At 43.8% G+C, this 26,210-nt stretch overlaps 1 protein-coding gene across 2 annotated transcripts; it reads left to right on the top strand.

Moving 5' to 3' along the window:
* Nucleotides 1-680: 680 nt before the first annotated feature.
* ZBTB39 (zinc finger and BTB domain containing 39) lies at nt 681-24,305 on the top strand. Of its 2 annotated transcripts, XM_075265719.1 has the most exons (3): nt 681-781; nt 13,140-13,252; nt 20,222-24,305. In XM_075265719.1, the coding sequence occupies exon 3, from the start codon at nt 20,348-20,350 to the stop codon at nt 22,424-22,426; it is 2,079 nt and encodes a 692-aa protein (XP_075121820.1). In that variant the 5' UTR covers nt 681-781; nt 13,140-13,252; nt 20,222-20,347; the 3' UTR covers nt 22,427-24,305. The 2 variants fall into 2 exon arrangements, with proteins under 2 accessions (XP_075121820.1, XP_075121821.1); XM_075265720.1 differs by lacking the exon at nt 13,140-13,252 and having other exon boundaries at nt 684-781.
* The last annotated feature ends 1,905 nt before the right edge of the window (nt 24,306-26,210 follow it).

Genomic DNA, 26,210 nt, shown 5'->3' on the forward strand with positions numbered 1-26,210 from the left:
ACATTAGCAGCGGACACTGACGGTAGTGTGAACGCTCCCTTAGCCTCATCTAACAGGCAATGCAGAGTAACTATCATCACCTACAGCTCCCTACAACGTGCAGTCCTATGTAAAATATCATTATTACTTCCTCATAGGACCCCCTTTAAGCTAAGCCCCATATAAACAAAATCACTCTCCTTTCAGCCCACCCCAATACACAGCTCCAAAAAACCCAATATCTCCCATGTGATACTAGCACTCTTTTCCCTAGAAGCTTTGTAAACGTTATATTGTGCCATCATTATGAGTTAGCCATTATATAAGGTATCGCCTACTAAAGACTTGCAAGTTTTTTGTTTTTTAGCTTTTCCCTTCAGCATGCAGTCTAATGTAAACACCCCCTCCCCTCAGTCTCCATAACATAAGCAATACCCCCCTCTCCATTCATCCCCTACGCAAGCAGTCCCAAGTAAATATCCCCTCCTATCTTCCAGCCCCCCCATACATTCCCATGTAGCGCCCCCTTCCTCCATCCAGCCCAATGCCCCCAGACCCCGCCGCTCCCCGTGCTCTCCTCTCCGCTCCCCGTCCTCTCCGCTCCAGCTCCACGTGCACTACTCCCTCTTCCTGTACTGAGCACAGAGCCGTACTCCACGAGACCCCGCCCCTCCCCGGAGAGGCCCCGCCCCTTCCCGTGACATCATACCTACCAGGAGCAACTCCATTCTAGACACGACCAGGCCGGATCAGCCGAGCTGCCTTTGTGTTGTCAGGCCGGTGAGGCACCGAGGAGTCTCCGGTAAGATTCTCCGGTCATTCGCCTACAGCTTGTGCCCGCTCCATAGTAAACCCAGGAGCCTGTGGTGTGAGAGTGGCCGGGACTGCCACACAGAAGGGCACTGTGCCCGGGCTATAGGTGTACATTTACGTCCAGAGTCCTAGGACTAGCCCAAGCCTGTGTCTGTGGGCCTGAGGTGTGGACTGTCAGCTGCTGGTGAACTACAAGCCCCAGCATGCCTAGCTCAGAGGGACTGCTGCGCCTTGTAGTACTATGATGAGAACTTCATGTAGTTTGCTGCTGCTCCATGTATTACTGAGCTCCATAGACTTCATGTGGACAATATAGGTCTTACTCAGGATTTTTGAGGGCTGAAAAAGTCCAAAGCGCGACTTCTGTGCACGGATTTACTGAGACGTTATGTAAACTACTTGAAAACACGTAAAAAGTTGCGTCTGTGAAATCTGGCATAGTTCTGTGTGGTACAATAAGCGGACCCCAGCTAAAATCCCAAAAACTTGTATAAATAATGTCATAAGAATGGCGGCTGTCTGACCGCGGCGTTGGGACGCGTTTCCATCCTTTTGGCTGTGTATAGCACAGCATACGGCATTGGCCTTGCTGTCAGACTGACGGACACCTCCATGAATCTGTCCGGTCAGTTCTGTACAGTAGGTGACATTATGGGTTAGGTTTTGTTTTTTTCCAAAGTAGCGCCAGATCCATCACATGACAGATATAGATGGCGCCATTGACTATAATGGAGTCAGTCAAGCTTCTGTTGTGGTGTTTGTCATATTGTGGAACAAAATAGCCCATCTTGCAATAGTCTTTGACGCTGATGTCAACTCGGGCGGTATTCACACAACTGAGCCCACTCTGGAAACCGCAGGCTTTGGGCTGTATATCAGGGACTGGACTTGGCTGTGTGACTATAACTTGTGGTCTTAGTGAGATATGATGTAGCCACCCCCAATGGGTCCCATCTGTACAGTACGGATCTGCCATACCGCTGGGATCCAGCCGTTCAGAGCTCACTACATTATTATTAGGGTCACAAAAACCTGCGGATGGGTTAGTGTCCCAAATGACCTGATGTGACTAAGGTGGGAAGAATAGTTATATCAGCATCACAGGATACCAAAATATAGAAAGAGGGGGTGCAGTGTCTTAAGCTCACTTTCCAATGGCTCCTTAAGAAGATGTTAATGGGGTTGCCTGACACTAGCCATACACATGGGATATTTATCTGCAGACGAGAGCGATCCAGCCAAATAGAGTAAAATCTGCTGAGAATCTTTGGTGATCATACACGTAAGATTTACGGCAGATGTTATTAAAATAAGATGAATATGCCAGTGATCTGCAGATAAATATCTCATGTCTATGGCCAGGCTTGGAGTCTGAGAAAATTGACTTGTGATTCTTGGGGTTCTGTCTGTAGAAATAGAAAATGCGACATGGTGTTATTTGTGAGAGGATGTCATCAACCCTGCGACGTGATAGAAGTTTCTCAATGGGTGTAAATAGTCTTGAAATAATAATTTCCTTAATTCATGAGAGATATTTCGTATTGCTACAGATGGGAGAGAATTCTTGTTGTGTGGGGTTTTTTTTTTTTTTTTTTTTTCTGTGTGAATGAAATTTCATAAAAATTGTTTGTATTGTGTTTGGGCCTTCAATCAGAGATAAGAAACATATATATAATCTCTTATCATTTACTAAGGTTACATGTGTCATTTGCAAAGTTTTGGCTCCAAGTAGTGTAAACAGATTCATTTAAGGGGGTTTCTGTTTCTTTTTAAAACTTTTACATACTGCAGAAAGGGGCAGTAAAATAAAAATGACTTCTCTCTGGTCTTCTTGCTCCGACATCAGCGGCTCCAGTTTTTTGCTTCCAGATAACGTCAGTAGTGGTGTCCCTTTTGTGTCAGGTGACCACTGCAGCCAATCATAGTGACTGAGTGACCCAAGCAATGATGTGACATTTGTGAAGAGGTCACCGCTGACGCCCATGATTGGCTGCAGCAGACAGAAAACGGAAAGTCATCGGCAGTGGGGCTTGTAATCAGAGAACTGGAGCATCTGACACTGAAAACAGGATCGTGGAGAGTTTTTATATTTTATGTCATAGCTATTTTCTGCAGCCCACTTAAAGGGGGTCTCCAGGGAGTCTGTGAAAACTTCCCACAGGGTCTTTAAGCGTGATAACTAGGGGTTCAGGCCTATCTGAGCTATCACCCACCCTGAGCGTTGCTTCACTTCCTCCCTCCTCTGTCATGTACGTGTGTAATTTACCTCTGCTACGCAAGCTGGAAGACTATAGAAAAGTCAGCCCTTGGGGCAACACGGTGGCTCAGTGGTTAGCACTGCAGCGCTGGAGTCCTGGGTTCAAATCCCGTCAGGAACAACATCTTTCAAGGAGTTTGTATGTTCTCCCCGTGCTTGTGTGAATTTCCTCCCATTCTACAAAGACATGCTGATAGGAGAAAAAAAAAAAAGTCAGCCTCTTTCCCTCCCCCCATAGCACAGGTAATTATTTGTGAAAATGGAAATAGAGGGAAGAGGTGGAGCAATTTGGGGGCTCAGAGCTGGTTCTGATCATGTGACCCGTGTTCAGAAACAGCCTGGAATTCCTAGGTATGGCGCCTAAGGGCTAGTTCACACGTTGTTAGGTGGTCGAGGAATTTGGTCAGGAAAAAAATCAGGAATTAGGGTGCATGCACACTACTGATACGCTGCCTGATTCTGAACGTTAAAACACGTTCAGAATCAGCGCGTATAAAGCAGGTCCCATTCATTTCAATGGGAGCCGGCATACGAGCGCTCCCCATTGAAATGAATGGGCTGCTTTTTTCACTACCAGCACTCCCATTGAAGTGAATGGGGAGTGCTGGCGTGTACGGTTAGCTCTGCTAGATTCCTCTTCATTTTCTGCCACCACCATTTTCACTTGCGGTCAGCCACTACCGGATGCCTGTGCAGGGCATGAGCATTTCATCATGGCTTTTCGCTATCGATTAGACCCAGAAGAATGGGCCTATTCAGCAGGGAGCCACAGACTCTATTGCTGGATCACCCACAGAATCCGTGGCAAGTTCAAGCAGAATCCCCCCCCCCCCTTTCCCTCCTCCTGCTGCTATCTCATTCCGGGCTCTATCTGTCCTGGATTCAGGGGCGAAATCTGCTCCCAAATCTGCAGCAAATTCGGACGTGTGTACATACCCTTAATGATTAATGCATGAAAATGCAGCAGGCTCTGATCATGGGCATTGCTGCTGGGTGTCTGCTGTATAACACAGCGGAGACCCAGTAGGTATTGTAGCCCCTGACATCCACTGTAATAGTACAGCAGATCTCAGGGAAGGGTAAAGCAGTTGTTTCTGCAAATTAATGGTACTGTTTGCATAATGAAAAGTGATACATTTTTCCTATATACATTCTAGAAATTCTTTGTTTTCCAGATCTCTGCTTGCTGGGATTCATTGTTTAATTCCAGTGGATAAAAATCCATCCATGGTCATGAGATGTACGCACAGGTGCACGGCTCGGTGCAGTCGCAGCTCAGTAATCAGACATCTCTCTCGGAATGGACTGATTGTTATCCACTGAATGGAAATAATTGATAACAGCAATTCTTGATCCGGAAAACCACTAGAAAGTGAAACAGAAATTATATTGGAAAATTATATAACTTTATTTTACAAACTATATTTTTATTGAAACTGGGACACCCCTTTGATGTTGAATCTATGTAAAGCGATGGTAATCACTTTCCCCATTTTTTGGCATCAGTTTTTTTTAATATCTGTTAGAGCTCATTCACATAAGTGTTTACCGTGTATTCCATTGTGAAAAAGTACTTTCTACATAGCCAAGTCTACACCCAATGGTAATTTCACGGATCCCTCATACACATGAGCCTATTGAGGCATCCGAGAAATATTCTGTTTCTATCTCGGAGCGGTCACACGGACCCTTAAAACAATGGTTGTGTGAATAGAGCCATTAAAATCTATGGGGCTGATGAAACCTGTTGTGTAATTGAGCAATACGGAGATGTTTACATTGCTGTTTTGAATGTCCATTTCTCTCATTCATCATAGGATGACAGCAACGGACATTTAATGGTGGTAGAGTGATGGACAGATGCAGCCTCTTCCATCTGTGTCCATTCCCATTTACTGTAATGTAAATTAGCTTTCGTCCTGTTTGTGTTCTTTTGTAACAGAAAAAAATCCTTCGTGCATAACCTTTTAAGTCAGAAAAGTTTGAAAAAAAAAAACACGACGCAAAAAAGCTTCTGTCATGTTTGCATGTTTGACTGAGACCGGATGGATTGGGCTCAGTTTGCATCAGCCACTTAATGTCCACTGTTCTCCTTGTATGACTGATGAAAACTGATCAGTTAGGCCGGGTTCACACGGGGTTTTTTGGTCTGGAACATGAGGTGCCTCAGGTTCCGGACCAAAATCCGGGTAGCTGCGACTGGATGGCGGTGCAGTACACCGGCATCCAGTCGCGTACTGTGCTCTGGATTAGGCCCAAATGAATTGACTCAGCCTGAAGAATGAGCATGTCCGTTCTTTTTTTCCAGGAGCCGGAACAAACATCTCCCGGAAAAAAGAAATGACCGGCTCCCATTGATTTCAATGGGAGCCATCTTTTTGGTCAGGATTTTGAGGCAGATACAGCCTCAAAATCCTGACCAAAATACTCCGGGTGAACTCAACCTTAATGGGTTTCTCATCTCAAGGATCATATGCAGACTTGTAGCTTAAGCTAACTGAAGTGTTTTACCCTATACATTGCTTTATCTATCGTTCCATTTGTCAGATACAGTTAAACTTTCCTCCTCAGTGTTTACAGGTCGTTGCCTATGTTACAGACCTGTTGGACAGGTCCTTATGATGACTCCGTCCCTGCTCTGGGCCCTCTATTATATTCTCTCCATGTCTCTTCATACTGATTTCAGTTCTGAGTCCTGGTAAGGGATAAAGAAGTTTCTGTGCTAGAATGAGCTGAAAACCAGGAAGTGGAGGGGAGAGGAGGGCGGCTGAGAAGAGAAACCCCTGAACATTGATGATCTGATGTGAATGGCCCCTTAGTCTACTAAGAGCTGGCTTAGGCAAGAGATTACTGTATTTTGATGCATTGAAACCGTCCTGTATTGTCAGACCCAACAACATTATGTGTGGCCTTTATAGTTTAACAAAACAAGGGCGCAGAAGGTCAGGTAAGTATAACACTCAAATGGAAAAAATCCAAAGACACATCATTGAAATGGGAAAATACAAAATCATTTTATTTGAAAAACACTAATGAAAATGAAAAACATCAAGCCACAATGAGGACAATAAACACAACCATATGAAAGACTTGTAGTATCACAGCCAGCATTCAGAGGTCATCCCTGGAAAATTGATGATAGTGCAACACATAATGTGGCAAAAAATGGGAAGAACACTATATTGCACTAGCAAAGTGCTGATAGCGTGACGAAACATATATGCAGTCAAAATGACACAAACATGGATGCCAAAATGCATGCACGACCCACACAGCAAAAATGGTAATAAAAATAGCAGTATTTCATGTACTCTGTATTAAAACAGTCATGCAAATCTATATAGTAGCAGGCAGTATACTGCAGGACTGAAAGTGATGAACAGAGCAATGTAGGGTCGGATTCTAACAATGCCAGCATGAGAGTAAATGCGGCATACAGACCAAGCTGTTATCCTATGTGTGCAACTACTGAAGCAAACTAGCTAACAGATCAAAGTGAATAGGAATTAGCATGAGGGCTTACCCATGAGATGACAAGTGAAAGAGTTCACGGTGGTCTAGTGAACGCAGGTCAGACCCGACGCGCGTTTCGGCACGTGAATGCCTTCGTCAGGGGCCTTCATAGTTGGTTCACTTTGCAGCTCAGTGACTTGACATAAATACATTTTCCCATCTCAGGATTTCCTCAGTCCTCCTGTCTCTTCTCCCCTCTAGTTCCTGGTTTTCAGCTGTGTCCAGCAGGGGGCTCATGTCTGTTGTAAACTGCAGATTTCTCTAGATTTACATGCAAAAATAACAGACGCATGGATCAAGAAAGTTCTCTAGCACTTATCAGGGCTCATCCACTGAAGGTATTATGTAAGCAGAGGGAGAGAAGAGAATATAGAGAGCGGGGGCAGAAACGGAGTCATCTGTCTGACCAGGGAGGTGGTCTGTAACCTAGACCACCAGCTGTAAACATGATGAGGAATATTTAGCTTTGAAGGGAATCTGTTAGCGGGGAAATCAGTATTAAACTAATGACAGTACCTTGTAGGGCGGCTTCTACACGTTCCAAGCATTTTCATTCTGCATTGCAGTTCCATTGTTATAAAAAAAAAAAACCGGAGTTAGAACTTACCGGTAACTCTATTTCCATGTAATCCACCATGACGGCTACACATGGAGGTTGACCTCTGACCCGCTGTAGGGACAGGAACTGAGAGACTCGTTAAATACACCACTCCCACCACCATTCACTGGTGTTTACCAAATTACAAATGAAAGGTGCGAAATATAAACTACAGTATACTGTCTTACATAAAGATATTAACTAGGGAGGGTAATTAGACGCCGTCATGGTGGATTACATGGAAATAGTTACCGGTAAGTTCTAACTCCGGTTTTCCATTACATCCACCATGACGGCTACACAAGGAGATATACCAGATTACAACTCCTAGGGCGGGATTACCTGCCGAAAAGACCTTCTGTCCAAAGACTAAATCACTTACCGAACCTAACCTGTAGTGTATAGCAAAGGTCAGCGAACTAGCCCAAGTGGGAGTCCTGCATATCTGCTCTAGGGAAGCTCCTCATCTCTCCGCCCAAGAGGAGGAAGCTGCCCCAGTGGAATGAGCTTTGATGTTCCCTGGCTCTGGTAGAGTCTTTGACAGGAAAGCCTGCAGGATTGTCACATTAATCCCCCTGCAATGGTAGTTTTGGAAGCCTTCTGACCTTTATTTTTGTACCTACACATTTAATTAATAAATTGACATCCTTTCTCCAGGAGGAGGTAGTTTCCGCGTAGGTGACCACTGCCCTTCTGACGTCCATGGCCTGCTACTCCCTCTCATTTGAAGAAGAGGGATTTGAGCGAAAGGAGGTAGTACTCTAACCTGCTCCCTGAGGAACTCTGACACTGTTTCCGGCATAAAATTTTGGATCCAGCCTTAAAGAATCCTGTCACTTTGATTCTAAGATGAGGTTCCCTAATAGATAGGGCCTGAATCTCCGCTAAGTGCCTCGCAGTGGAGAGCGCAAATAACCTACCTCTTCAATGTTCATGGCTTCACCTAATGGCATTGAATCCTTCATCCCTGTCCTCAGGAGTGGAATTTCTTTTTTGAAACTGATAGGATAAGGATCATAGATATAATCATTTGCTCAGAATCCCGGAAGGATAGAATGAGAACCTTCTTTTCCCTCGAAAGATCTGGACACCGACCCCGCTGAAGAACAGGCAGCACAGAAGACTGTAGCGGTTTGCACTTTTGTCAGAAAGGGGTTTTATTCTCCAATCACCAGATATCTGACCTGATGTAAGCAGAAACCTGTAATGAATATTATGACCTTGCGCAATAGGCATATACCATTCGACAATGGTGTCAAGCCTACTCTACATCTTCACACACTGATCAATATGTACCATTCCACAATGGCGTTATGCGTGCCATATACATAAGTGTGTATATATATATATATATATATATATATATATATATATATATATATATACATACATACACAGACATAACTGCATATATCTCCATCACCATATACTATTCAACGATGGTGTTAAGCATGCTATATCTCTATCTATATATGTTGTTCATTATTGGTGTACTGTATCTCTTATAGCATTCACCAATGGTGTTATGCCTGTTATCTACATCATTATGCATGCTATATCATTATATACCACTCCACAATGGTGTTAAGCATGTTATAACTCTATGCATATATACCATTCCATACTGGCGTAATGAAACCATTATATACCATTCAACAATGGTGTTATGTAAGCTATATACACATATGCACATATCTTTACATATATACATATGCATAATTATATATCATTCAGTAATGGCTATATCATTATGTACCATTCAAAGATGGTATTGAGCATGCTATAACTTTCCGTATATATCATTGAATACTGGTGTATTGCATCCATTGTATTCTATTCAACAATGGTGTTATGTAAGCTATATGCCCATACACCATTATATATCCTTTAGTAATGGTGTTTTGCATGCTATATCTTATACTGTTCAAAAAATGGTATTGAGCATGCTATATCTTTCCATATATATAGCATTCCATACTGGTGTATTGCATCCGTTATATACACCATTCAACAATGGTGTACTGCATGCTATATATACACCCCTATCTGTAGCCAACATTATATACCATTTCACAATGGTGTTATGTATGCCAAATGTGCCCTGCACATATATTTATCATTATATATTATTTAATAATGGAGTTACGTAAGTCTCATGAGTTCATCCGTATATACTGTTCAGTAATGGTGATAGACATGCTATACCTCTCTCCAACATGGAGATCAGTACTTTGTCCATATATACCCTTCAGCAAAGGGTTTATATATGTCGGTAACCGCTTTCAGCCCTGCAGCTATACCTTTTAGCTATGAAGCTACATAGGTTAGTAAATACTTTTTTGCCATAAAGCTATACAGGTCAGTAAATGTCTTTTAGCCCTGAAGTTATACAGGTTAGTATGAAGCTATACAGGTTAGTAAATGCCTTTTAGCCATACAGGTTAGTAAAAGCTTTTCAGCTATGCAGCCATACAAGTCAGTAAATGTCTTTCGGCTATCCAGCCATACAAGTCAATAAATGGCTTATATTCATCCAATTAATTTTTTGCCTTTGTTCACACAGTGTTCATATGTCAAAGAGCATATAACAAGCACAGCCAGGGTCTCTGTAAGATCTCATTCCAAAATGGCACACCCTGGCCTACCACCTTCAGTACATATTGTTCCAAAAGGAACCACCTACACTCACCGGCCACTTTATTAGGTACACCATGCTAGTAACGAGTTGGACCCCCTTTTGCCTTCAGAACTGCCTCAATTCTTCGTGGCATAGATTCAACAAGGTGCTGGAAGCATTCCTCAGAGATTTTGGTCCATATTGACATGATGGCATCACACAGTTGCCGCAGATTTGTCGGCTGCACATCCATGATGCGAATCTCCCGTTCCACCACATCCCAAAGATGCTCTATTGGATTGAGATCTGGTGACTGTGGAGGCCATTGGAGTACAGTGAACTCATTGTCATGTTCAAGAAACCAGTCTGAGATGATTCCAGCTTTATGACATGGCGCATTATCCTGCTGAAAGTAGCCATCAGATGTTGGGTACATTGTGGTCATAAAGGGATGGACATGGTCAGCAACAATACTCAGGTAGGCTTTGGCGTTGCAACGATGCTCAATTGGTACCAAGGGGCCCAAAGAGTGCCAAGAAAATATTCCCCACACCATGACACCACCACCACCAGCCTGAACCGTTGATACAAGGCAGGATGGATCCATGCTTTCATGTTGTTGACGCCAAATTCTGACCCTACCATCCGAATGTCGCAGCAGAAATCGAGACTCATCAGACCAGGCAACGTTTTTCCAATCTTCAATTGTCCAATTTCGATGATCTTGTGCAAATTGTAGCCTCAGTTTCCTGTTCTTAGCTGAAAGGAGTGGCACCCGGTGTGGTCTTCTGCTGCTGTAGCCCATCTGCCTCAAAGTTCGACGTACTGTGTGTTCAGAGATGCTCTTCTGGCTACCTTGGTTGTAACGGGTGGCTATTTGAGTCACTGTTGCCTTTCTATCAGCTGGAACCAGTCTGGCCATTCTCCTCTGACCTCTGGCATCAACAACGCATTTCCGCCCACAGAACTGCCGCTCACTGGATGTTTTTTCTTTTTCGGACCATTCTCTGTAAACCCTAGAGATGATTGTGCGTGAAAATCCCAGTAGATCAGCAGTTTCTGAAATACTCAGACCAGCCCTTCTGGCACCAACAACCATGCCACGTTCAAAGGCACTCAAATCACCTTTCTTCCCCATACTGATGCTCGGTTTGAACTGCAGGAGATTGTCTTGACCATGTCTACATGCCTAAATGCACTGAGTTGCCGCCATGTGATTGGCTGATTAGAAATTAAGTGTTAACGAGCAGTTGGACAGGTGTACCTAATAAAGTGGCCGGTGAGTGTATATCGACCAGCAATGGTGTTATGCGTGCTATCAGTACATATGACTCCACCATGGGGTTACCCCACGCCGCAAAGCGTTATGCCTGCCATATCTATATACACACACACACATATATATATATATATCTGAGTACACTATACCTACATATACACATACCCTCATACATCAATGAGCATTGGCATTATCCATATAGATCATAAGGCAATGGTATCATCAGTATCTACCATTAACAATGGTGTTATGCCTGCTATATATCACTTAGTATATATGGTCCAGCACTGACATAATGCCTTCATTATATATCATTCACTCTTGGTGTCTCTGTCTTTAACATAGCAGAACAGTCGGTTTTGATCAGGCCTCAGCCCTGACTTTACTCACCCCACCTTTTTAGGTTGTGGCAGGTGGTGATCAGACCAGGCCAAACTTTAACTGAGGCTCCGCCAGACAATGTTGCACCTGTGCAAACCATTTTGTCAGAATCCCCGCCAACAAGGTTTCACCTGAGCCTTTCACCTTGGGCGTTTCCCCCAACAGGATCTGCGGGATAATCAACAAACTGCTACCAAGGTTAGCTCCATCTACTAGCAACTGTTATACACTAGGCCTCCTGGGAATTTGCCTTCGCCATAGAACTTTACCCTCTATGCTTTCCCTGGCTAAGCTTTGTCTCTAACAGACTCCTATAAGCCATAAGGTCCTACGTCTTCTAAGGCTTTCCTCTGTCATCTATACAAGGCTAGAACTGGAGGACTGGACTTTTTTTTTATACTGAAAGGCCTAAGCCCTCCCAAATCGGCTTACCCCCTTAAGGGCCTTGGCCGTACTTCCTGAGCATAGGGCTTCTAGAACAGGAATGCCAACTCCTTCCCACAAAGTGGTCATTCCCTGGGAGTTTTTAATACACCCTTTCTCCTATGGAAACCTTCCGTCTCTGCTTACAATTGGAGAATGGAAGCCCAAATTACACTCTGCCCCATTAAAAGGGCCACACACACACAAAAAAAAAAATTTCAGGTACAGAGCAGCTGTTCCAAGTACTCACAACACCAAGGGAGCTGGAACAGCCAGGGGATCTGTGATTAACAGCTGTGCCTCAGAGAGCAACATGCTGGAATATCCAGTGGTACATCACATACCTTGCAGGAATGCTCAACGCTCGGCATTCATCCCTTGTGTAGCCAGAAATTCCTTGATCCTGCCTCCTCAACCTCCCAGGAAGCTGGGACGCAGGCCACTGTGCCCGGCTAGGTCACATCCTGGAACGCCAATACGCCTAGGTTGGCTGTTCCTCCCCTGTGGGCATTCACTCTTCCCCCTGTATTAGCCATAACGGACCGCTGGAAGGGGGCAGTTTTCCAACCAGGGGCAGGCCGGAGCGATACCCCCGTGTCCTTAATGGCCCAGGGAGGCAGGCGCCTTTGACCACGACCGAGGGCCGGACAGTGGTAATACCTATCCCCCAGACGGAGGAGAGCCTCTCATCTCGACCCTGTGTAAGGACAGGAAACTCTGGTGAATGGTGGTGGGAGTGGTGTATTTAACGAGTCTCTCAGTTCCTGTCCCTACAGAGGGTCAGAGGTCAACCTCCTTGTGTAGCCGTCATGGTGGATGTAATTTGTTTGTGGATGTAATGTGATTTTTTTTTTTTTTTTGCTGACAGACTCCCTCTAAATTTGTGTACACGTCAGAGCTGAGGTTATTATTGTTTTTATTATTATTATTATTATTATTATTATTATTATTTCATTCTTAATTGTTATAATTATTGTTAATGTTCAGCAAAATTTCAATTTCAGTCAGTCAACCCCTTCAATATCCAAATAATATGATACAGGAATACAAAATCCTTTTGTTGGATTTTCATGTATTAAGTGGGATTGTTTAGAGTTTGTAGATGTCAAAACAAAAGCAAACTCTAGAAATAAGTGCAAAATGCAAAAGTAAATAGGAATGTTACATTGAAGAGTTCACGGCTTGCTGACTATGGAGGCAGTGTTTGTCTTTAATACATACAACATCATGGAATATAGTTAAATAAATTTTTATCTATCCTTTTCTTTGTGTGTATTAGGACTTTGCAAGGAATGTGATAGAATAAAAAAAAATAACCAATACTCGCCTGTTAAAGCATACCAATGGAGACCAGCGCAGGAGCGGATGTGGAGCGACGCCGCATTTAAGAAAGTGAGTATTGGTTATTTTTTTTAATTATTATTAGAGATGAGCGAGCAGTATTCAATCGAATACTACGGTATTCGAAATATTCGTACTCGATTGAATACTACTAGCTATTCGCAGTAAATATTCGATTCAGAGCCAGCGTTGATTGGCCAAATGCTATACAGTGTATAGCATTCGGCAGGCTCATTCTTGCTAGTCAGGAGAGCAGGCAGCTTGCTGTTACGAGGGAGCTGACTCTCATAGGAGTGAATTGACCAGCGTTGATTGGCCAGTGTACAGCATTCAGCCAATCAACACTGGTCCTGCCGGAGGCTCGTCTGTGAGGTAGGCGGAGTCTAAGATCGGATCACAATGGAGACTGCTGTGCTCTGATCTTAGACTCCGCCTCCTCACAGATGAGCCTCCGGCAGAACCAGCGTTGATTGGCTGAATGCTGTACACTGGCCAATCAACACTGGTCTATTCATTGCTATGAGAAAAAGTCAGCTCCCTCGTAACAGCAAGATGCCAGCTCTCCCGACTAGCAAGGACGAGTCTGCGCCAAATCAACGCTGGTTCTGCAGCAGGCTTGTCCATGCTAGTCAGGAGAGCTGGCAACTTGCTGTTACGAGGGAGCTGACTTTTTATCAGCGCAACTGCAAGCGCTGTGCAGTTAAAGTGCACGGACCCCATAGACTATAATGAGGTCTGTGCGCTTTAACTGCACAGCGCTCCTCCTAAACACTCTGCTCCTGCTACTCATGGACTTGGTGACCCACCTGAGTCGAACAAGCATTTTTCCCATAGATTATAATGGGATTCGATATTCGATCGAGTAGTCGAATTTTGAGACTCTACTCGAAACGAATATCGAATCTCGAATATTTCACTGTTCACTCATCTCTAATTATTATCCTTGTTAGACAATTTTAATTTTAGATTCTGGGTAGCACCTTTTATTTCTTGGTTTTTAGAATATTATTTACAACTGTAACACTTATGTAATGCCATGGGGGAAGCTATCAAGCTTTGATTCCCTGGAGTGGGGATGTGCCTAATCCTTTTAAAAGGGTTGTCCAGGAATGTATTTTTTGTGGCACAAATATAAGATTTGCTGGTGAAATTTTTGGAGGCAACCTTTCAAAAAGAAAGTTTAGTATAAGCAAGAAAGAGTCCATGTCAGGCCTGTTCACATCTGCGTTCGGGTTTCCATTCGGGGAGTCTGCTTGGGGACCCCTGAATGGAAACCCAAGCCGCATAAAAAAAAAAACCAGTTACCTAAGGAAACCCTTGGACCCCATAGACTATAATGGGGTCTGCGTGGCTTCTGCTCGGTTTCCACATGAAATTGCAGAGAAAAATGTGCTGCTTGCCGGACTTTTGTCTGCCCATTTTTCATGTGGAGAGGGGAATGGAATGGCCCAATCCCAGATGTGAACCGGGCCTAAGGAAGGTCCAGTGATATCCAGTCGGGGATAGAAGATCATGAATTCCTTTCAACCGCCATATGAGCCCCAGTTATAGTAGAAATTGCAGAAAAATGTACTACCATACAGTAATTTTTAATGGATGTTCGTACTCTACCACTGAAATTGTACATGGTACCATCATTTTTATGGTTCTGTATGGCATTTCGTATTACAAATGAATTATAAAGGAAGAGATCATCGTAAAGCATATTAAGCTATATTACAGCAGCGAGGAGTTAAATATTATTAAATAGAAAATAAATTATCCCTAGAAGCAAAATGACAATAAGTTCAGTCGTTACGTTATGAAGTAAAATGCTCATGAGAGCGGCCATCTTGTGATTGGCAGCTCAGCATGATGTTTACTACGGAGTTCTAGCAGCAGAGCCAAAACTCTATTGCGTTTCTCCTTCATCAGTGTATCCGAACCCATAAGAATTCAGATTTAGATACATTAGATATATTGCAGTATGTGTTATTTTTTTGTTATCAAGCCAGGAGGGGAATTTGTCATACACTAGCTTTATCATGGCCATATTTGCTCCAAAAACTGTCTTTCCCTGGCTTTTATTAAAACTGGTTGGGTTATGGGCAGAGAGGGGGACCTGAAAAATATAACAGTAGTTATCTCAAAAGACTTGCACCAGTAATGGCTGAAATCTACGCCTTTTCCTATCTTCTGATAATTTCGGCAAATTTCACTCATGGTTAATGAAATGCAGCAAATTTACTGGCCCTGATTTACACCTAAGGTGCACCATGTTTTTTCTGTCAGATCATCACTTTTTAAACCAGTAAGCAGCAGGCAGGAATCTAGGTGAGGCGGGGATGCTGCAGCCTGTCATATATACTGTAACCATAGAACTGGTTTGAGTTATACCTGACATTTATGCCTGTCTCTGGTGTAGCTTTTAAAGTAAGACTAGGTTCACATCTGCGTTTGGGTTTCCATTCAGGGGGTCTGCTTGGGGACCCTTCGAATGGAATCCTAATTCGCATTAAAAAACGTGGTTACCTTAGGAAACACCCCCCCTCCCCGAACTATAATGAAGAACTATAATGTGTTCTGTGTGGTTTCCACCTGAAAAGGGCAAAAAATGCGGAGAAAAAAGCGCTGCTTGCAGCACTTTTCTCTCCACATTTTTCATGCGGAGAGAGGAATGGAATGGGGAATGGAAACGTAATACAACTGCTGGTGTGAACCCAGCATAAGTCACACAGGACCGTCCCAGATTCTCCAGATTTTTTAATAGGCTGAAGAACTTAATAATTTTGGCTCCTCTCACGACACCAGTGGAATGAGTTAAAATTGGTGCAGGAAATGTCAGTCTTAATACAATTCCTCCATGGGAAGAATATGCAAATCTGTCTTCCATGATGTAATTAGGAAGTCAGCTGCTGCCTCAGTGTTGCAAACCAATAGAGGGCGCTCACTGGAATGTGCAAGCCTGTCTTCCCTGATATAGTTAGGAAGACAGAATTTCAGTGAAATAACCCAATAAAGGTTTGCTCCCTTTAGCATCATGCTCAACCTTCCAAGAGGCCTTTGTTTTGCAATGACGCTGGGATTATTACCCAGGACTCCAGGGCTGCAAGGCTGCCGTGCTAAGCACTGAGCCACTGTGCTGCTTGAATAAGCTTGTACCCATTGGTTGCCTTCCCAATGTTTCTACCCTGAGCTGAGGTGCTCGCTCGGAGTGCTGTATTTTATGTTGCTGCTGATGTTATTTCTGTACCCTCTAACAACTACATGCCAAGATAGTGATATAACGCGGCGGTGTATGTCGGCCGCGTCTAGTCTGGCGACTCTTTTGAGGGAGGTTGTATTTTGCAGGGTGTAGGGTAACAGCACGTATCATGTTGGTTATTTTCAATGATTTGTATTTTTAATGTTATTATATTTTCAACTTTTATTTAAGCCTAAACATTTGGTTTTCTTTAGACTGTTCACATGATAAGGGTCTGTCAAAAAATAGGGCATGTATTTATTTCAGGCCATTTTTCATAAAGTCTGAGGAGCTGAGAAAAAACAGATGCTCCAAACCTGTATGAAAAATGAAGAGTTTTGTCTGTTTTTCATGGCTATGTTATACAGCAGTTGTGTGAATAAAGCCATAATCCTGAACTGATCTGCAGTCTGGGCACGTCCTAGACGCTGCAATAAAAGCTTTTCTTCTAGGAAAGATTTTTCTAATTATACATGATGCAGTCCACATGGAGTTGTATTACGAATGGCTGAATGTATTCTAAAACTGATCTTGGTATGGTAAGGGCAAGCAAAATATTAACGTGTCACAGAATCGCTGAGATGGTGACATAAGTAATTCGATGTTACAGTGTGTATGTGTGTGTAACAGCAATGACTGCAGTCTGTGAAGTTTGGGCACTGAGTGCTTAGAATCTCGTACTTACTTGTAGGCTACATACACATGATAGTGAACATGTGCCCGATCCATGGTAAAATGGCACATAAACATCTAGAAAGCCAGGGTCACATAGCGGACAGGTATCACGTATAGGGCCTGTCCTGAACTTCGCCCTGGGCCCGCTGCTGGTTACACAGGCCTGTGATAATACATGAAGAACATGGCTAGCACATAGTTGTGTGCATAGAGCCTAACTCTTCTAAAAGTAATGTCAGCCAGTGGCTTCAGTAGCTGCCAGACTCCATTCGATATCTGATGTTCTCACACAATGCTTTTCTTATTGTATCCCTACCTCTTTTAGTCTACAATCTGTTGTAAATGCTGCCTTCGGGCAGTCCATGGTCTGGGGTAAATGCTGCCTTCGGGCAGTCCATGGTCTGGGGTAAATGCTGCCCTCGGGCAGTCCATGGTCTGGGGTAAATGCCGCCCTCAGGCAGTCCACAGTTTGGGGTAAATGCCGCCCTCAGGCAGTCCACGGTCTGGGGTAAATACCGCCCTCAGGCAGTCCATGGTCTGGGGTAAATGCCGCCCTCAGGCAGTCCACAGTTTGGGGTAAATGCCGCCCTCAGGCAGTCCACGGTCTGGGGTAAATGCTGCTCTCAGGCAGTCCATGGTCTGGGGTAAATGCTGCTCTCAGGCAGTCCATGGTCTGGGGTAAATGCTGCTCTCAGGCAGTCCATGGTCTGGGGTAAATGCCGCCCTCAGGCAGTCCATGTCTGGGGTAAATGCTGCTCTCAGGCAGTCCATGGTCTGGGGTAAATGCTGCTCTCAGGTAGTCCATGGTCTGGGGTAAATGCCGCCCTCAGGCAGTCCATGTCTGGGGTAAATGCTGCTCTCAGGCAGTCCATGGTCTGGGGTAAATGCTGCTCTCAGGCAGTCCATGGTCTGGGGTAAATGCTGCCCTCCGGCAGTCCATGGTCTGGGGTAAATGCCGCCCTCAGGCAGTCCATGTCTGGGGTAAATGCTGCTCTCAGGCAGTCCATGGTCTGGGGTAAATGCTGCTCTCAGGCAGTCCATGGTCTGGGGTAAATGCTGCTCTCAGGCAGTCCATGGTCTGGGGTAAATGCTGCTCTCAGGCAGTCCATGGTCTGGGGTAAATGCTGCTCTCAGGCAGTCCATGGTCTGGGGTAAATGCCGCCCTCAGGCAGTCCATGTCTGGGGTAAATGCCGCTCTCAGGCAGTCCATGGTCTGGGGTAAATGCTGCTCTCAGGCAGTCCATGGTCTGGGGTAAATGCCGCCCTCAGGCAGTCCATGTCTGGGGTAAATGCTGCTCTCAGGCAGTCCATGGTCTGGGGTAAATGCTGCTCTCAGGCAGTCCATGGTCTGGGGTAAATGCTGCCCTCCGGCAGTCCATGGTCTGGGGTAAATGCCGCCCTCAGGCAGTCCATGTCTGGGGTAAATGCTGCTCTCAGGCAGTCCATGGTCTGGGGTAAATGCTGCTCTCAGGCAGTCCATGGTCTGGGGTAAATGCTGCCCTCCGGCAGTCCATGGTCTGGGGTAAATGCCGCCCTCAGGCAGTCCATGTCTGGGGTAAATGCTGCTCTCAGGCAGTCCATGGTCTGGGGTAAATGCTGCTCTCAGGCAGTCCATGGTCTGGGGTAAATGCTGCTCTCAGGCAGTCCATGGTCTGGGGTAAATGCTGCTCTCAGGCAGTCCATGGTCTGGGGTAAATGCTGCTCTCAGGCAGTCCATGGTCTGGGGTAAATGCCGCCCTCAGGCAGTCCATGTCTGGGGTAAATGCCGCTCTCAGGCAGTCCATGGTCTGGGGTAAATGCCGCTCTCAGGCAGTCCCCAGTCTGGCCATTGCTTTTCCTCTATATCATGGACACAGTGAGAGCATGGCATCGTTTACAGAAGTCACATTAAATGTTTTCCAGCCTATGTACTATTAATAGTATTTATACATGACCCACATAATATTTCTAAATCTAGCAACAGAGTGCTGTAAATCCATGAAGCCTGGCTCTGTATACAAGTATAATGCCTCAGTCTTCAGTTTCTCCCATAACTCTACCAGGTAGCCTCTGTGCCTATATTTAGTACCTGCTTTCATTGCTTATATAATATTTATACATAACTATATCTTTAAATTTATAAATAAATATGAATTACTTGTCAGTTGTTTTATCGTCTGTTTTTAGGTTCACTTTAGACTTTTTTTTTTTTTTAGATTAGGGAATTACCGTATATACTCGAGTATAAGCCGACCTGAATATAAGCCGACCCCCCTAATTTTACTGCAAAAAACTGGGAAAACTTATTGACTCGAGTATAAGCCAAGGGGGGGGGGGGGGGGGGGGGAATGCAGCAGCTACTGGAAAATTTCAAAAATTAAAATGATCGGAGTTTTTGGGTGCAGTAGATGCTGGGGAAGGGGAGGGGGTGTTTTGGTTGTCTCTCTGTCCCTTCCCTGAGTTTGAGGACTGGGTTTTTTCTCCCCCCACTTGGAATTCAGCCTGGCTGAATATAGGGTATCTTCAGTGCTCCTATTAACCCCTTCCCAACAAAACAAGAGCACTGCAGATCCCCTATATTCAGTAGACCGGGCACTTTCAGACACAGGGATACCTAATGTGACAGCCATTTTCTACTTTTGTAAGTATTCTAGGGAAAGGAGGGATTTAGAACTTTTTTTTTTTTTTTTTGCACTATTTTATGGGAGATTCTATACAATAATATTGTGGCTGTCTTTGTTTTTTTTCTTTGTTTTCTGTTTTTTTTTTTTCGTTTTACGTATTATATAATGTAGTCTACTACCCAACAAATTATATGCACTAGGGACAACACAGTGGCTCAGTGCTAGAGTCCTGGGTTCGAATCCTGCCAGTAACAACATCTGCAAGGAGTTTGTATGTTCTCCCCGTGTTTGTGTGGATTTCCTCCCATTCTACAAAGACATACTGATAGGAGAAAAATGAACATTGTGATCCCTATATGGGGCTCACAATCTACCTGAAAAAAAAAAAAAAATAGAAAAATTCTATGCACTGTAGCACAAGTACGAGTCATTAGGGAAGTGGATTCGTACCGTATGTATGTCATGTCATGTCACTCATGTTATGGGTAAATTCTCACACTTTTTCTTTGTTTTTTCTAGGTACATTGTCACTGCTTATTACAAAGGGGATGAGGTACCGCTCCATATGTGGAAGACGTAACCAGATTAAAGGGCCAGGTGTGAAACCTTTGCACACAGCATACATCCTGACTCTAGCATCTAAAGATGGGTATGCGAATCAAACTCAACAGCAGGGACCACCCCAGCAACCTGCTACGTGAGCTGAATAAATCTCGCTTGTCAGGAACACTTTGTGATGTTACTATTGTTGTTGGAAACCGGTCTTTCGCTGCCCATAAGGCCGTGCTTGGGTCCGCCGCGTCCTATTTTCAAAAACTGTTCTCAAGCACTGAGTTAGATGTTGCTCGGACTTATGTGGTGGACTTCATCACAGCAACCAACTTTGAGAAAGTGCTAAACTTTATCTACACCTCTGAGCTTTTTACTGATCTTATTAATGTGGGAGTTATATATGAAGTTGCCGAGAAGCTTGGCATGGAGGACTTGATAAACGCATGTCACGCGACGTTTCCTGATCTTGAAGGTTCCTCGGGTCAGAAATACCAGTGCTCTGTTTCCTCTAGCGAGGGACGTTCCAGCATATCAGCTGAACCTAATCCAGGAGAATCTAGGGGCAATGGGCTGGATAACCATATCCCCCCTATAGACAAAACTTTTAGCACACCAGGAGATGGGACTTGCACATTCAAAGGTGAAGACCAAGAGGCCAATGTGAATCAAGTCGCACATTTTCCACTGCAAGCAAAAACAGAAGAACAGAGCACTTCAGCAAGGTTCCAGTCCTCACATTGCTCCGTGAACACCGGATTTGTTCCAACGAGTACTTGCCCTTCTTTTAAAACGCAACAGAATGGCGATTTTAACAAAACTGGTTACTTTCCCGGGGACTCGTCTGTCAGCGGAAATTCTAAGGAATCTGCTGGAGGATTTGAAGCAATGGGCGACCTTCACCTAGATGAAATAGAAGAGGAAGAGTTGCAGTTTGATGAAGCAGGCGATGAAGACTCCGGGCCATCTGGGGAGATTATTGAGTTGAGCGATGGTAGTGAAGATGAGCTGTTATTATTTGGCCAAGGAGAAGGTCGAAGCGGTAAAGCCATGCCGTGCCAAGTGTGCAAGAAAGTGTTGGAACCTAATCTGCAGCATATCCGCCAACATGCCCGCGAACATATAGAGCTGCGAAATGGAAGTTGCAAAGTCTGTCAGGCCCGTTTCCATGACCGGGGTGCTATGATCACTCATGTTTTATCGCACATTGGCATATTTCTTTTTTCTTGTGATATGTGCGAAGACAAATTCTTCAGCCAGTGGCAACTCACTCTTCACAGAGGACAAGAAGGGGTTACATCAGAACATAATATAATAGTTCATCCAGGTCAACCTCTCCCAGGGGAGGTGAATACATTTGTAGGAGCAATGGGTACAGAACTGCCATGTGGTGCATGTCATAGGACCATGTTACGTGATTTTCATTCTGTACGGTCTCACGCCCTGGAGCACCTTAACACCAAGAACTTGTCCTGTGGACTTTGTGAGCAGCGACACTTAACGCTTTGTGGTCTTATGTGGCATGTCTTATCTCACATGTCTGTGTCTGTTTTCTCGTGTTCTGTGTGCGCCAGTAGCTTCCTCGATCGGCACTTACTGGAGAAGCATATGACAGTCCACCAGAGTTTGGATGACGCATTATTTCGCTGTCATCTTTGTTCGCAAGGTTTTAAGTCTGAAATAATTTATCGACAGCACTTGAATCAGCATCGTTGCGGTAGTATTCCTGGAGATCGTCCTGGATTTTCCGAATTTTCCCAAATGCAAGCTCCAGCGTCGAAAAGAAAAGTTCCAGAGGATTTTTCAGTAGACGATCACTCGGTTACTGGACAACCTGTCCATAGCAAATATACTTGTAAGGTTTGTGGGAAGTGCTTTTCTCATACTAGTGAATTTAATTACCATCGGCGCATTCATACCGGGGAAAAGCCGTATCAGTGCAAAGTGTGTCACAAGTTCTTCCGGGGCCGTTCTACCATCAAATGCCACTTGAAGACACATGCGGGGGCGCTAATGTACCGATGTACTGTGTGTGGGCACTACAGTTCCACCTTAAACCTCATGGGGGAGCACATCGCAGTGCACCGTGGCAACCTGCCTTCAGACTTTACCATTGACCAAACTTTTATGTATACTATTCACTCCAAAGAAACAGACAAGAGTGCCGATAGCTGATGCGTTTTGTAGAGGAACCTCCCATAGGGCTGTCGGTTTGTTTTCAGTCAATCCCGCCTCATTGCTGAGCTTCTTTGTTAAAATGTTTGCTACTAAAACATTGGGTTTTTTGTGTGTTTGTGAGTGTTTTTTTTTTTTTTTGTATTAACTTTTTAATTTATCCTTTCAGCCATAGAGCCCCAACAATAACTTTTCTCTTAGTTTCCACCTTGGACGGATAATAACACAGATAAAATCATTGTATCGGTCAGAATGTAACAAGGTATACAGCCAAGCAAAAAGTTTGTATGGAAAGCATTGTATATTTTGTCATTTGTCTTGTGTTGAGTCTGCTGTACACAGCGAGAGCCTTTTTTTTATAGTATAGTATTTTTTTAAGGAGAACTTCAGTCAAAATGACTATTTGGCTATCACATAGTGTTTGTACATATTTTGTATACCTTTTACATTGGGCTCCCTATATACTACATTGTTTGTTTCTTCTCCACTGTTGTGGCCTATGTCCGGTGCATACAGTGGGAGGCACGGACATGCTGCATATGTCTACCATCAGGTCTCATTTTAAAGGAACACTAAACCTAGAAAATAAATTGGCACGGTCATTAAAACAAACTTTTCACAAAGGAATAGCACAGGCGATTGAAAGAAAATTTGTAATATATCATATCGGAGAAAATTACTTCTTTCTGCTCTTCTGAGGTTGCCCCTGACTTTCACTAAATCACTTTTGTTTGTCTCAGATCACTGGTCTCTACAAAAGTCTATAGAGGGGAGGGAGGGAGCAGGAAGAGAGGGAGATAAGATTAGGAAGGCAAAGGGTGGTACCGAAGCAAAGTTCCCTATAGAGAATGGGATTTATCCACTACCGTTTCAGCTTGACCTTGGAACTTTCTATCACAGCTGACGTACTTAACTCATATTAGTACAGACAGTACTTCTCTGTATATGTCCTGCACAATCATCTAGCGTTTCTAAGTGAGATCGCTATAGAGAAGGCTCCACATATACTTTGTGTGGAATTTATGGCAACTACTCTTCATCCATCAGCTCAGAGAGGAATGCAAACTAGAGATGTAGCATGGAGAGGGGAACAGTTTATAAAACAGCAGAATCTAAGTCATAAAATGGCCAGTTATAGCGTTGCTTTTCATGTACATGCAGCAGCTTATTCTGAAAAGTCAAATGAAAATGATAAAAGCAAACCTGAAATAAAAGTGTCCTCACTACCATCCTCAACTGGTGGCCAGCAAGATGTGACCGGGCTTGGCAACAATCTTGTGTCCTACTGCAGACAGGGCAGAGGAGGGAGATGCTGCTTCAGCTAATTCTCTTCCAGCCTGCTACAAGATGGTGCTCATGACTGAGGCTAAGTTCACATCGGCGTTGGCCTGTCCATTGTCCTGGTTCTGGATGGAGGACCAGAACAACGGACAGGCGGGCCACTAAATACATATGGTTACATAATGAGTCCAATAGACTCTATTGACTACAAGTGGTGGATGAAAGTCCTGCACACACAACCTTTTTGATTCCAGGTGAGCACTCTATTAGAAGTCAATACAAGATTGAAGGGGATGAAAGGTGAAAATATGATTGTGTGTGTGTGTATATATATATATATATACAATCTCCTGTTATTTTTAGTGTTCCTTTAAGAAACTACAGACCTAACATAAGGCTTTGTGTGCCTTTAGTGTATACATGGTAAGATTCCCCTAGTAAAAGTGCACCAGATATTCCAGGACATGTCCACCATGTGTTACAAGCCCTCCCAATGAAGGGTTCAGATGGCAAACAATCATGTGACAGCCAAGTTCTTCCTCGGGTGGAAAGGGAATTAGAATCTGCTATTGGCACTAATACACCATGTTAATAACCTATAAGGGGTAGTCCTAGATCACATCTACACTTTTACTGTCCCTTGCATCACAAATAGGCTGTTTGTGATATAAAATGACTTCATCAGTTTATTTATTCCCTATGTTCATCCACTTTTTAGCACATTCTTAGTCTATTTGCCTATAGTACTACACTATATCTCTTCTATGTATGTGGAGTCATTGTGAAATCCTTGAATCTGCTCATAAGGTACATTATAAAGAAATACCTCAGACCTTGTAGACCTCAAAAGCACAATACGCAAACTCCTAAATGTAACCTTCACAGATCCTGCCAGTCTTGGGGCTGGTGGATATCATTTGGCTACGAGCTCTTCTTTTTATTAGTGTCTGTCTTTTACAGCCCCGTTCGTCCACATGTAGGGGAGTCCAAAGCTAAAATAAAGCGTTGCTTGCAGACTTTTCTTTTGATCGGTCACTGTTGGTTTCAGTGTTACTTCTGTATTTGTGTATGTTAGATGTGTCTTTTCTTCATCCTCTCTATAGGCTGGTCTATTTTTTACACTGGGAGGGTTGTGTGTAAAGGTTTGTAGTGAAATAAAATATTCTTAGTACAATGATCTGAACCATGTTTTGTTATGGCCCAAATAAGATACCTGCCGCCCATGGTATGACTGCCTTGTCCAATTCTTCCCTAGAAGATACATTGAAGGTTAGATATAGAATCCAGATGGTTTCATGTCTACATAACCATAGGACTGGGTCCAGAGGCCACAGAATGGCTGTGGATTTGTGGTGTGAATCCTGCACGGCTTAAACCTACAGTACAATACATTGTACATGGCAGAAATAACCTGCAATATGATCTCGCTGCAGACTCCAGATTTACAGCAGACCTATTATATTGTGGAAAAGCCAATGATTGGAAATGCCCTATTCTGCAATGCACAGGCTGAAATCTGCAAACAATTGTACATGTCTGGACCCAGCCTATGTGTCCCTTGTACATGAACAATATGAACTTTGCTTACTTGCCTACCACTGTTTTGCATGCAGTGTTCGTTTAAGGGGTTTTCTTTATAATATTGTTATTTTTCATAATGGGCAAAAAGGCTTTTCAGTTGCATGCTTAAATAAAAGTTGCATCGTCCTAAAATTTCAGTATGTCAAGATGGCCACAGCAAGGGAACATTTGTGTACAATATGTCAGGGTCCCATACATTGATTAGACAGTGAGGGGAGGGGTAGGCCTAGTGCACTGCTGCAGGGTTTAGTGGGCGCAATTTGGGAAAAAAAATATTGAAAACTCTCATTCTTCTTGACTAAATCAGTAGGGAAAAAAAACGAAAGCCCCTTCAGTCACCAGTATGATGGGACTACTTGGTAAACCAGAGGACACTCGCCATCCTTCTTGAGTGTTTTCTCCTCCACTTTTTCTTCTTGAAGATGATTTGTTCTGAAAAAAGTCATACTGGTAGGATCAGCTGAGGTTCCTCATGTCATGGGAGTTTCTCAAGATGCCGTGAAGGAGATTAAAGGGAACCCGTCATGTGGTTCTTTTCCATCAAAAACTGGCCCCATCATGTGCAAGATGAAGTACTTCCCTTTCCATTGTTACCCCTGTGTAATATTTCTTCTGCAACAAAGTGACGTTATAAATGTTTGAAAGCAAAGAGTCCTATCAAATTAGCCCTAGTTAGTAGTCACAGGGTTCGGGGGTCAGTGGGGTCAGCCTAGTCACTCTGTGCACTGACTAATCAATTGGCAGCTCCGTCACAGTCCTCTCACTGACTTCATGAGGGACATATCAATGACGTCCAGGAGGTATTATTGGCAAGGGAATGGCGGGACTAGGATGAAACTACTCCCCATCCTTCGTCCAGCACATGATGGGGTCAGCTTATGGTTTCCTTTAATTTTCTGATGTTTCATCCTTTAGTTCCCAT

Source organism: Leptodactylus fuscus, chromosome 2 (assembly GCF_031893055.1).
Source record: "Leptodactylus fuscus isolate aLepFus1 chromosome 2, aLepFus1.hap2, whole genome shotgun sequence".
Lineage (NCBI taxonomy): Eukaryota > Metazoa > Chordata > Amphibia > Anura > Leptodactylidae > Leptodactylus > Leptodactylus fuscus.